Below are 13,539 nucleotides of genomic sequence, written 5' to 3'. Positions count from 1 at the left end.
CTGGCGTGAGAAGACTTGAAATGACAGCTATAGATAACGTATTTGGTGAAAGTATATTTTCTTTTGAAAATTGTAACTCAGATGTGTTCCCAGGTTTCTCAAACTGGAGAGTAGCATACATTGCAAACAGTAGGCATAGCTGTTGTTTTGAAGTGCTGTCAGGAACAGGTTAATCATGTCCTGAACGTACTAATTTTCAAAAGTTCTCAAGATTAGTACTTGCATTGGCAGCTCTGTTGGAGAACAGGCACCTCCCGAGTTAGTTGCACCTCCATTTTGTGCAGTAGACTGTCACATGGCTCCTTGCTTGGGACATTTTGTTTGAATCTGGCATTAGAGTGGTTAGTAAGAAATTGAATTACTTTTTCCTTTTATAATGAGATAGAGCTCTTGCATATTAACTATGGAAAGGAAAGTCCTTCAGTATCTGTTTGCAGAATATACAGCTAGCATTGGGTTTTTGCGCCAAGAGGAATGGCAGTTATAACCTGGTCTTGGCTGGAGCCCCCTGTACCTCCTGAGAGCAGGCTGATCTAAGAGCAACTGTATTCCTGTGCCCTGCTCTTCCTGTCATATATCTCTCAAATCTGTATATCCTGACGGACCTGAAAGTCAGGAAGAGAAAGGAACGTTTAATTCAAAGTATTGTGATGGGGTGGAGTTAGCATATCCTAGAAAGCTGGGTTTTTGTACCAAGGGGAAGAAAACTACTGTAGTAGTGGGAGATATGGACATGTGTTTTAATTTCTTGAGAGAAGCTAGGTGTTTTGAGTTAGTGTGAGAATTCTTGTCCAAAGCCTGAGATTTATGATGTCATAAATTTCATGTTTAGTGTGGTATGATATAGGGTAGACTAATAGATGTCTACGAGATTAATCAAGTAAATGATAATTTGCAGTGGCTACATTTCTAAGTCTAGTTTTGTTATTGGTGCTAGGAGCAGTCTTTTTTTTCCCTCTAATATTGTGTGTGTGTGTGTGTGTGTGTGTGTGTGTGTGTGTGTGTGAGCACACGTGTGGTAAGCCAGGCAAGTGCTCTACTCCTGAGCTAGTTCCCCAGTCCAGGAGCAGTGTTCTTTCAAAAATTTCCCTCAAATACATATTTATAAAATATATAACTTGTATATAATTTTATATTTATGTTTATATTTATGTGGCTATATGATTCATATTTGCTTTCATATTTTAAAATATATATTTATATGTATGTTTTCTCTGCAAGTCTGAATGCAGATTCACAGTACTTTCCTGGCTTATTAGCTCCTGTCTTCTTTGATATTTTAATGTAGTTGTGTTTAATTGTTCAAGGCCCATTGAAGCCTGAGGCCTATTGATCTCTGAGCCCTGTAACTCTCATATTTTAAAGAAAGTTGTGATGGTTCATTTTTTTCATGTGAACTTTATGGTTCTACAGCCCGTTTGGGCAACAAACCCTCCAGTCTCTTGGCACAATTGTGTTTTGAACATCAGATCTTTACAGTGCTCATTCAGGGATTTGGGTATGCTGGGCTGCAGCAGATGAAAATTTTGTGAAGTGTGAAAAATGATTACTTTTGGTCCTGTGTCTCCCTCCCTCCCTCCCTCCCTCCCTCCCTCCCTCCCTCCCTCCCTCCCTCCCTCCCTCCTTCCTTCCTTCCTTCCTTCCTTCCTTCCTTCCTTCCTTCCTTCCCTCCCTCTCTCCCTCCCTCCCTCCCTCCCTTTCCCCCCTCTCTTTTTCTTTCTTCCTTCCTTCTTCTTTCTTTCTCCCTCTCTCCTTCCCTCCCTCCTTCCCTTACATCTTTCTTTTGTGCTAGTTCTAGGGCTTTAACTCCCTGAACTTTTTTGTTCAAGGCTAGCAATTTACTACTTGAGCCAGCTTTTTGGGTAGCTAATTAGAAATAAGAATCTCACAGACTTTGCTGTCATGGCTGGCTTCAAAATGGGATCCTCAGATCTCAGCCTCTGGAGTAGCTAAGATTACAGGTGTGAGCCACTGGTGCCTGGCTTTCCCTATTCTTTTCTCTTTCTCTCTTTCTCCCTTCCTTCCTTCCTTCCTTCCTTCCTTCCTTCCTTCCTTCCTTCCTTTCTTCCTTCCTTCCTTCCTTCCTTCCTTCCTTCCTTCCTTTCTCTCTTTTCTTTCTCTCTCTCTCCCTTCCTTCCTTCATTCCTTCCTTCCTTCCTTCCTTCCTTTCTTCCTTCCTTCCTTCCTTCCTTCCTTCCTTCCTTCCTTCCTTTCTCTCATTCTCTCTCTCTCTATCTCTTTCTTTCTTTCTAAATTCCATTTGCTTTTGAAGATTGAGCAAGTCCTATCTGTGACTTACTGTGCATCATTACCATGTTAGGCCTTTGGAGACTGCCCAGAGGGTGCTGTAGGATTGCTCAAGCTGGTTCGTAAACTTCTGGACTCAAATTCTCCCCTGCTTTGTCCTCCTATGTGACTAGGACTGCTATGCCTACCTCTACCTCTCTTAATTCATGTTTAGTGGAACCTGGTACAGATTTCATTTTAAACTAGCAGTTGGGAAGCCAATATTGGGTTTGTGATGTTTTGGGTATTGTAAAATATTTTACCTATATAATTTGACCATGTTTTGCGTCAGGAGGGATGGAGTTTAAAATGAAGGCCTGGTGTTTAGCAACTAGAATTAGAAGTAACAGAGAAGAGGGAGCCTGCTCACAGGTCCATGGTCAGCCTTCAAAAGAAAGTGTTAGAATCATTTCTTCTCTGGTAAGGATGAATAGTACATCTTTGTGTTTGGACAAAGAGGGAACAGGTAGTGTGGAGAACCAGAAAAGATGTTTGTTTACTCATGTAATAATCTGACCAGTCTGTAACTTTCTCAGTTTAGATAAAGTTGCCACTGGTTGACAGTAAATGAAGGACTGCAGTGTTTTCAGTTCTGTGCTGTTCGAGCTAGCCCAGAACAGAAGCTAGACCAGGGCAGCAGTTGAGGCAACCGCTGGGATCTAGCAACTGCAAAGGGTCTAGAAGGGGGAGATGAATGCAGTGCCACAGAAGGCTCAGCCGTCCTCCCTGGGCTCAGGACAGACCCCTCCATGTCATCCCTGACTTCTTCTGATTTACACAGCTGACACAGCAACGAACTCAGGCTCTGGTTTTAAAGTATCCACAGGACCCCATCACTTCTCCTATTGGGCTGAGCCAGATACCATTTCTTATCTAGATTGACATTGATCTCCTGCAAATTGCTGTACCCCTGTGCTTGGCCCAAGGGCTACCTCCTGTCAGCTTCACAACCACCCTCCTGCTTTCCTTCCTGTGGTACTGTATCTTCTGAGCTCTTGGCTCTTCCTCCCAGCATTCCCTAGGAAGGAGCTTGTCCTTTGTCCCTTAAGACCGGGGTGTTAAATTGGCAGGTGTGGAGGTGGAGGCAGAGATAGAACTCATCTCCCTCTTCCTAATACCTCTTGATTGCTTTCTACAACCCTTCTTTCCTTTTATGCCTTTTATGTATTTGCTAACTAATCCCCTCCCTAGAGTATAGGAGCCTTCCCTGTTGCTTGCTCAAGAAAAGTGCTGACACATAGTAGGTGTTAATGGAGAGGCAGGAGCAGGCCAGTGCAGGGTAAGGAGTGCCCACTTTTTTCTATAGAGGGCAGTGTTGCCCATTTCTAGGATCCAGAATAAAGCTCTCATTTTCATTTCCTGGAGTTCATTTTCATAAATATTACTTTATACGAACAGAGATACCTTTGTATTCCTTTCCTAAGAATATCATTTAAACACCAGGTGCTGGTGTCAGAGCGCCTGTAATCTTAGCTACTCAGAAGGCTGAGACTTAAGGATTGTGTTCAAAACCAGCTTGGGATGGAAAGTCAGTGAGCTGTGGCTCAAAGTGGTAGAGCTGTAGCCTTGAGCCAAAAGGTTCAGAGACAGCACTCAAGGCCTTGAGTTAAAGCCACATAGCCAACAACAACAACAAAAAAGAATATAACTTAAGATCCTTAAGTAAATTTTGACCTCCAACATTATATGTCCAGAGTTGGTAATTGTGTAGAGGCAGAAAAGTAGACTAGTATTTATCTAGGGGGGGACCGGGCAGGGAGGTGTAGAAAAGGCCTGGATCTTTGCCTGCCATTGGCTCCAGGGGCTCACTTTGTACTGACATTGGTCTGGTCTGGTGGTGGCAGCTATACAGCTCTGTGGACGTATTCGTACTTTGAGTCGTGCATTTGACGTGAGGCAAGTATGTGACATAGGACACCCTCTGCAGAATGGTAAAAATGCCCCTGACCCGGAGTGCAGCACAGTGAAGCCCTGGGGCCTATGGCCACAGGACCACCTAGTGGAACTGATGGTGCTCCCTGGGCGTTTATGGAAGGGGCCCCAGCTGTGTAATCTCAGAGACCATGAACCTTTTGTTGTTTTATTATAGCCAGATAGACACATAACCAGATAGCCATTTTTAACATGCCATCCTGAAATCAGGTCTCATACACTAGAGTTGGTTGTGTTCAATATGTGATGTATTGTAAGGGACATTACATGTACAGAAAGATGCATGGTATTAGACCTTATGGATGTGGATTACATGGCTTATCTTTCAGTTCTTTTGACTTTTCATTCAGTGATTATTTGTATATAAATAGTTTATATTGGCTTGGCCAGCAGGGACCTCTTTCAAGATGTAACTTTCAAGATGTAATGTTATAGAATGTATTCTATAACATTAAAATAAAAATTGGTGAACTAGCCCCAATGAAAAGATAAATGCCTTTGCTTGCTAATGGAAGCTCAAGAAAAGACAATACAGCTCTCCTTCCTATGGAACGGAGCTAAAGGTAAAATGTCAAAGCCAAGTTCTTTCTGATGGGAGGAGGCAGGGTAGTGTCAGCAGCAAGAAGAATGCCATTCAGTTACATATTCTTTGGGCTATTTCCAGAGGAAACAGGAGGTTAGAGTACTGCTGTGTCTCTGGTGTAAGAAAAGAGAAAGTGATTTTGTAGTAAGTGCCTGAGAACAAATAAGAATTAGACTTTATGGGGTATGCATGTGTATACGTGCAAGTACTGGAAACATTTAGAAATGACAGCGGTTGTTCAACTTAAAGTGGTGTGCTTTTCATATATTGTGAACAACATCAGGTGACTGGAGACGTGTACTGTGCATTATTACCTAGAAATGAATGCAGTCATGCACCGCCTAAGGACAGGGCCTTTTCTGAGAAGATTATTAGGCAACCTTGTCCCTGTGGCCATCACAGCGTGCTAACACAGTGCAGTGATGGCTGTGGCTTCATGAGGCAAAGTCATCTTAGGGGCCATCTTCTGTGTAGGGCCCATCTTCTGCTGTACTGTGAATATGTTGAAGACAAATCTTGTGACTTATTTGTAGCTCTTTCCAAACCTTTTCGTTAAAACCGTTGCATTTTACTGTATGTTTTGTACTCTTTTCCTCAAAGGGAATTTCCTACAGCCAGTTAGTAAATCCGCCGTTCTACCTCCGGAACTGGAGAAACAGGAATGTAATGGGGTCTCATTGTTTGCAGACAGCAGTTATTGGAAGGGAGAGGCACTGCCGGCCACTCCTCAGCGCTTTGTGCTTCGGACTATTAACAAAGCTCATTCACTTCTTGGAAATGATGCAGTTCTTGAGCAAAAATTTGAACTGACGGCTGGGTGAGGCTAATAGGAATGCATTTGCTGTGGAAGGGAGTCTGAGCTGTGAGCTGTCAGCCTAGCAGAGCTGGAAGGTGATCCCAGTTGCTGTGTGAATGTCCCCTGAGCAAACCGCAGGTCTGTATGTGGTTTTAAATCACTGTACATTTGTAGGCAGGTACATATTACAATTGTCTGTTTTTCTTTTTAGGGCTCATGTAATCAAAGAAGTTTCTTTGTTGTGTGTATCTTTACAGAACACAACAGGAACTGAAAATGAATCAGGTGAGTTTAAAAATAAAAATTTATATGAATTCATGACCTAGATGTTAGACCAGCTCCTGATTAAAAAAAGAAAATAGCACCACTCCCATTCCTTCCTCCAGATGTTCATTTTTGTTTCTTCAAACCATGCGTCCCTGTGTTCTTCCATCATGTGCGTTTGGTGTAGACTGGGTTGTGCGTGTCTGGGTGTGGGCTGGCAGTTCCGTGGCCCTTGCGCCTCATTCATAGGGATTTTAGTTCAGACTTTCTGTTTTACCTTCCCCTGCCCTCCCCAGCCTGAGGTTTTTGTCCTTTGTTTCCTTTGAAATTTACCAAACTTTCATTTTTAGCACTTTTTGTTTTATAAGTTTCCATTGATTGGAACAGGAATATTGACTGTTGTTTTTGGAGAGTGCATTGGAGCAAACACATTTAAGTCTTTTGTCATGCAAAATCCTCTTCCTAGAAGAGGTTCTGGCTGTATAGACAATGTCAAGAGTGTTCTTTGTGAGGATTTTATGTGTTTCTAGAGTAGTGTTCTTTCTTTCTGGTCTCAATATTATCTTACTTGCAGTTGCAAAAAATTTTATGGGTGTCAGAAACATTCTGTCTTAAAAACCTTAGTAAATAAAGTCTGTTAAATTAAAAAAATGGACAAAACTTATGTTATAGATTTGACTCATTTACTTAGAGTTTTCAGACTTGGAAATAATTTGTGTTGCTCATCCTTGTCCTTCCGTGGACACTGTTCACTGAGCACAGATGCTCCTACCCAAAGCTCACAAATCCTGCTTCCTCAGGCAGCCACGTTCAGTGCATTCACTCTTTGTAGCTTTAGGAGATGGGAAATTTGGGGACTGGATTCTTTTGATTTCCTTTCATTATTTTTGTCTATCAGAAATCTGTTTATTTTACTGCCGATGACTCCATCAAAAGGAGTGAGTCCAGGAAACACATGGGGCACATGGTTTCTATTATTTGAAACTTAGAGATTTACCGACGTGCTTTTGAAGGCCCATGAGTTCTGGAGTGGCAAGAAGGAAGGCAGCACAGAACAGATCGTCAGGCCCACCCCATCACTGTTGCACGCTTATATGCCATAGGTTTTGTTAATTTTCCTATTTTAAGATTGATTCCTAACGTGAATCTGGTCACCGAATGAATTTGCTTCCTTACTGAGTTAGTGAATGCTTCCAGAGTAGAATCTAGAAGTGCTTTGTTCTGTGGAATCCCGTCACTGTGCTCTCGTTGAGGTATCTATGGGTTTGACCTTAGGCTTATTAAGTCTTATATTGTGTTAGGCTAGTAATATTTCTAGTGTGTTTGGCTTTAATATTTTACAAATGATCCTGTTTCAAAGTTTGCATGCTGTTTGAAAGTTGTAGCAATAACCATTTTTTTTCTTGGTTCTTTTACAATCTCCCTTTACTTTTGACAAGTTTTAATATCAGATGGAGAGGTCTGCTTTGATGCTAGATGTGCTATCAGTGGACGGGCCTTTTTTCTTTCTAGTGGCAGATGTGCCATCAGTAGACGGGTGCCAGCAAATTGCTCACTGGGCTGTGATGTCGGGAATCTGCTAGTAATGAAAGTTTTATTTGCATTAGGAAAATTAGTCTGAAATCTTCAGTAGTCTCAGTCATATTTCTTTGCTGGAAGATTAGCTGTATGCTGTTAAAATTTGGTTTTGTTGTGGCATAAAATGTGTCAGTGCAATTGACTTTACAATTTTTAGAAATTAAGAATTCAGGATAGTTTATGGTTTTCACTTGTATTGGCCAGTTATTTTCATAATGCTCATTTCAATGCATTGAAAACTTCAGGAGAACACCATTTTAGGCAGAGCCACCTGTGCCCTGGCTCCCTGCCGTTCCTATACACTACTTACGCTTTTGCCATCGCTTCCTGAGTGTAGAGCCCAGCTTGCGTTGCATATCAGCCCTGTTCCTTCTTGCTGTGCCCATGCCCTGTGCCTGGGCAGGAGTCATCACATCCCCCTCTGCTTCTCCATTTTTAAATCACTGCTTCTGTCCTCTGTTCCTTCATTGGTAGCTCATATGTAGCGCAGGGCAGGTGCTTCTCAACCTTGTATGGGGTTGCATCCTGATACGTATATCGTGAAGTCTGAGCCATCTTGAGAACAAATGTAACTTCTTTTTTGTTCTATTCTTTCTAGGTCTATTGAGTGACATGATATGTTCACATATGGTAGCTTAGATTAGATATGCAGGCGTTTATACTAATTTGTATCCAGCTAGAGTGTTTAGCGGACATGCCAGCACTCTAGCACAGACTATGCAGTCTCCTGTTGATTCGGTCTTTTTAACTGCTCATAGAGTACATCAATTAGAGCTTCATTTTGTGATGAAGATGTTAAGACTATAGAGAGGTGAAGACTACAGAGAGGTGACAGAGCTTTGATTATCAAACAGACTCAGCTTGGGCTGAATTCAGTAGCTCATGCCTGTAATCCCAGTTGTTTGAGAGAAGGAGGCCAGCCTGTGCAAAAAGTTAGCAAGACCCAACTTCAGAAAGCCTGCTGAGTGTGGTGGCACATATCTGTAATCTCACCTTGGAATATTTCTGTTTGAGGCTGGCCATAGGCAGAAGTAATAGACCCTATCTGAAAAACAAGTAAAGTAAAAAGGACTGGAGGCATGATTCAAGTGGAAGAGTGCTTGCTAGTACAGGGCCTGTATAATTTTAAAGTTCCCATTCTCGGTCACCTTGCTATATGGTAGTGTAAGTTAAGAAAAGCAAGGTTACATTGACATACTAGGCAATTCCCAATCTTAGGGATTAAGTATAGCCCTGGTGTGTATCTCCTGTGCTTGCTGCACATCTGGTGTGAATCAGTGTGATGCTCTGCCATCATGGTCCCTGGAAGACCACATATATGGAGGCTGGCTGCAGACACACTGTGATTCTGGCTTAAAGTTTAGGTGGTGCAGTACCCTGGCTGCCATGAGGACTAGGTTACTGGGGCCACAGTTGTGCTTTCCTGGTGTCCCCATAAGTCAGATTGTTACTAGTGTTTAGAATTCTCTCCCAGCCTCTTGGCAAATGGCAGCAGTGTCTCAGTATCCTGATCAGCCAAAGCAAAGCAAGGTTGCCTTCCAGACTGGTTTTAAAGATCCGTGGGCACCTCAAGAGGCTTCTTCTAGTGACTTGGTGCTGCAGGTCCACCCTGAACATTGCGCAAGGCAGCCCAGCCAGACCAGGTGGACCATGTTCTACAGTTGCTGTAGAAATAGTGTGGGAAAGACTGCAGGCTAGGTCCCTATGGTGAGGAACTGTGGGTAGGTGAAAGGGAGGGAGGTTCTGGTATAGGTGCCCACAGACACCAGCTATAGAGATCTGGAATGGACTTTTTGGCAGAGTGACACCAGCAAGTACCAAGGCCCTGGGGTTGGAATGGGCTTGGTTAAAGAACAGAGAGCAAACCAGGGGTTGCAGTTTGGCCCCATCAGGGACTCAGCATGAGGGGCCAGGGCTATGAGAGACATGGAGAGCCCTGTTTATCACAGGCACAGTGGGGATGTGGTGACAATGGCGTACTCTGGTTTGCATGTTTAGACTGGAACCCTGACTGCGTGGAGGCCAAGTGCAGGTAAACATATGGGGTTTGCTTACTTGTTGCTGAAACTGGCTGTCTGAGTTCACAGCTGTCACTTTCATAAGAAGAGTGCTTGTTTTACTAGAACCTTCTTTCCTGCCTGGCACTTCTCCCTGAGGAGGGCTCATTCATTCCTCACCCAGGCACCACGTCAGCTGCTTCAGAATCCTAGTCTTCTCCTCAGCCTTCTGGTAGTAGCCTCGTCTTCTGAGTGTGTATGAACATGTGAGTATGTGTGTGTGTGCACACGTGTGTTGAGAACAGGGTCTTGAACGGGCCCTAGAAATTTAGAGCTTTCTAATATTTTAAGATTATCTGCAGGGAATATTGTATTACTTCTCTGTTGTTTCAGTAATCCATATCTTGGCATGAATCTAATATGGCATTCTTTTCTTTATAACGGGGTTTTTCTTTTCTTTTTGGTCTGTTGTGGGGCTTGGACTCTGGCCCTGGGCTCAGAGCTCTTCAACTCAAGGCTACCATCCTACCCCAGGCCCTGAGCTCTTCAGATCAAGGCTACCACCCTACCACTACCACCCTTGATCTACAGCACCACTTCTAGTTTTCTAGTGGTTAATTGGAGATAAGAGCCTCATGGACTTTAGTGCCCAAGCTGGCTTTGAAATGCAACCTTCAGATCTCAGCCTCTGAGTAGCTAGGATTATAGGCGTGAGCTGGGGTTTGATCTCAGGTCCTTGTACTTGCTGGGTAGGTGCTCACTCTGTCTCTTGAGATATGCCCCGGCTTCTGGCCTGCTCAGCTGTGGTTCTTTCGGCTTATGCTTTCTGTGTCGCTGGGGTTATAGGCCTGTACTGTACCACTATGCCTCACATGCTTGTTGAGATGGGATCTTACTAGGGTTTTTTTTTTTTTTTTTTTTTTTTTTGCTGTGGCTGACCCTGACTTATAATTCCCCTGTTTTTGCCTCATGAGTACTTGGGATTATAGGTATGAGCCAAAGCTTAGCTCTAAAGTATTCTTTTTTTTTTTTTTCCCTGTCATTGTGGGGCTTCAACTCTGGGCCTAGGCACTGTCCCTAAGCTCTTCAGCTCTTCAGCTGAAGGCTATCACTCTACCATTTTGAGCTATAGCTCCCCTTCGAGTTTTCTGGTGGTTAATTGGAGATAAGAGTCTCAGGACTTTTGTACCTGGGCTGGCTTTGAACCACGATCCTCAGATCTCAGCCTTCTTGATTAGTTAGGATTACAGGCGTGAGCTACTGGCTTGCTTGCTTCTAAAGTATTCTTTTTTTTTTTTTTTTTTTTTTTGCCAGTCCTGGGCTTGAGCCTCAGGGCCTGAGCACTGTCCTTGGACTTTCTCAAGGCTAGAACTCTACCACTTGAGCCTCAGCACCACTTCCGGCTTTTTTTCTATATATGTGGTACCAAGGAATCGAACCTGGGTCTCCATGCATGCTTGGCAAGCACTTTAACCACTAGGCCAAACTCCTGGCCCCTAAAGTATTCTTAATGTAAAACAAAATTGAATTTTCTGTGACCTACTGTTCTCATTCTATGTTATCCTTGATCAAACTATAATTATAAGCTATAAATCATTCTAAACAAATTACAATTGACAAGGATATATATATATATATACATATATATAGTTATTTATGTTTTCATGAAATACTATTTAAACTAGGTTAAAACTTAGTAGAACTTGTACATGTTAAAACGCCATTGATAGGCTTTGCTCTGTAGGTGGCATAAGCAGTTTTATATCAGAGCAGCCAATGCCACAGAGGTGTCTGTCTGCATGCTGCCCAGGGCCCCTTACCACTGTCCGACAGTGCTCCAGGATGCAGAGAGGCCACAAGCAACCTGGAGGGGTGGCATCAGCACACTTTTCCTGGGTCATGGGAACTTCTTACATAAAGAAGTAAACCTTATGGCTGGGAGTTTGGCCTAGTGGTAGAGTGCTTGCCCAGCATGCATGAAAACCCAGGTTCAATTCCTTGGTACAACATGCACAGATAAAACCAGAAGTGGTGCTGTGGCTCAAGTGGTAGAGTGCTAGCTTTGAGAAAAGCCCAAGGACAGTGCTTAAGCTCTTGAGTTCAAGCCCCAGGACTGGCCAAGAAAAAAAGTAAACCTTAGTGGGGTGCTGGTGCCTCACACTTGTAATCCTAGCTTCTCAGGACTCAGAGATCTGAGGACTATGGTTCAGACCTAGCTCAGGCAGGAAAATCCATTAGATTCTTATCTCTAACCCGCAGAAAGCCAAGCCAAAAGTAGCACTGTGGCTCAAAGTGATAGAGCACTAGCCTTGAGTGAAAAAGATCAGAGATAGCACCCAGGCCCCACATTCAGGTCCCGTGACCTACAAAAGACAAAACAAAACAAAAAGAAATCTTAACTGAAATATTTTCTATTGTATTGGTACTTTTCCTTCTTTACCCTATTTCATAGGTGCCTTAAAGGTTCACTTGAATGAACTTTGAACAATTAGGGACTTAATCTGGTGATTTGACTTTAAGTCCTTGCAGGGTGTCATGTGTAGCCAGATGTGGCCATATGAAGTATGGCATGCTTGACAAATGTCTACACTCCTGTAGTTACTGCCAGCATCAGTCTATGAGGCATTTCTCTTGTCCCGTGCTTCTGGTCCTCTGTGCCGACCACCACTGCTCAGCCCTTTGTCCAGTAGATTGGTTTATCTTGGTCTAGAGTTTTATAGAAGTGGCAGTCTGAGCTGCCTGCTCTTTCCTGTGTGCTTTTGGCAGGTGGGACACTGCTTTTGAAATGAGGTGCCTGTGGCCACATCAAATCTTCATTCCTTTTACCAGACATCATTTTAGAAGAGGCTTTCATAAATCTAGCCTGGGTTGGCGTTTTTTTCTTTCTTACCTTTCCTCATTTCCTTTCTCCTCCTTTCTTCCCTTCTTTTTTTTAAAAACTTGCTTTTTTTTCTCTCTTCTTTCCCTTCATTCCCTCCCCCTCCTCCCCGCCCCAAGACCAGGCATAGTATGTCACTAAATTTAGTGTTGAATTTTGGCTCCTCCTTCCTCAGTCTCCCAAGTGCTGGGTTATAAGTGTGTATCACCACTCCTGACACCCCTCCTTCCTTGAGAATTACACTCAGAGCCCCATGCTTGCTAGACACGTGCTCTCCACTCAAGTCACACATTCTGACCTTTTTATTTAGTTTTTCAGATCGTATCTCAAATAGGATTTTTCTTACATCTCAGATAGGATTTTTGTCTGTATCCCTCTAGAACTATGATCTTCCTTTTTTCCTTTCTCTAATTTCTGATTAGTTTAATGGGATTATAGGTGTGTACTCTATCCCTAGTCCCTTTACCACTCTTTTCTAATCCTAAAAATATACATGGTATGAAAAAAATCAAAACCATTTTGCTTTTTTAATACATGGTAATTATATGGCATATTATTATTTGTGTGATGGGGGGGAGGAGGGCCTTGACTGGCCCTAGGTGCTGTCTCTGAGCTCATCAGCTAAGGGTAGCACTCTACCACTTGAGCTATAGCACCACTTCCAGTTTTCTCCAGGTTAATTGGAGATAAGAATCTAAGGACTTTTGTGGCCTGGCTGGCTTTGAATCTCAATCCTCAAATCTCAGCCTCCTGAATAGCTAGGATTATAGGTGTGAGCCCAGCTCCTGGCTTAGCATTTTACATATTTTTTTAAGAATATAAATTTTAACTATTTTCTGATTTTTACAGTAATATTTTCTAGTGAGGTGAGTCCTATGTGTTATGACTTAAATCTCAATAAATATATAGTTGAAGAAACTCACATCTTGCCCTTGGTGGCTCACACTTGTAATCCTAGCTACTCAGGAGGCTAAGATCTGAGGATCAAGGTTCAAAGCCATTCCTATCACAAAAGAACCTGAGACTCTTATCTCCAATTAACTTCTAGAAAATGGGGCTTGGCTCAAGGGTCCTTGAGCTGAAGAGTTTAGGGACAGCGCCCAGGCTAAGTTCAAGCCCCATGATCCACAAAGAAAAAAAAAAAGAAGAAGCAGCTCACATCTTGAGTAATGATAGACTTAGATCTAGAGTCATGTATTCTAGATAAATTAGCAATTAAATTTTT

The 13,539-nt window shown here is 42.8% G+C and overlaps 1 protein-coding gene across 3 annotated transcripts in view; it reads left to right on the top strand.

Moving 5' to 3' along the window:
• Prdm2 (PR/SET domain 2) overlaps positions 1–13,539 on the top strand; it is a 95,277-nt gene that overhangs the window by 5,831 nt on the left and 75,907 nt on the right. For 2 of the 3 annotated variants that reach the window (XM_090335777.1, XM_090335778.1), the window contains exon 2: positions 5,809–5,882. The exons of the other annotated variant lie outside the window; for it this stretch is intronic. In XM_090335777.1, coding sequence (XP_090191903.1) covers positions 5,874–5,882 — 9 coding nt within the window. In that variant the 5' untranslated portion in view covers positions 5,809–5,873. The remainder of the gene's footprint in view (positions 1–5,808; positions 5,883–13,539) is intronic. 3 annotated transcript variants of the gene reach the window in all.

Source organism: Megascapheus bottae, chromosome 6 (genome assembly GCF_031878675.1).
Source record: "Megascapheus bottae isolate mThoBot1 chromosome 6, mThoBot2.hap1, whole genome shotgun sequence".
Taxonomy (NCBI): Eukaryota; Metazoa; Chordata; class Mammalia; order Rodentia; family Geomyidae; genus Megascapheus; species Megascapheus bottae.
The sequence above is the reverse complement of the archived record's forward strand: the minus strand, read 5'-3'. Positions and strand labels throughout refer to the sequence as shown.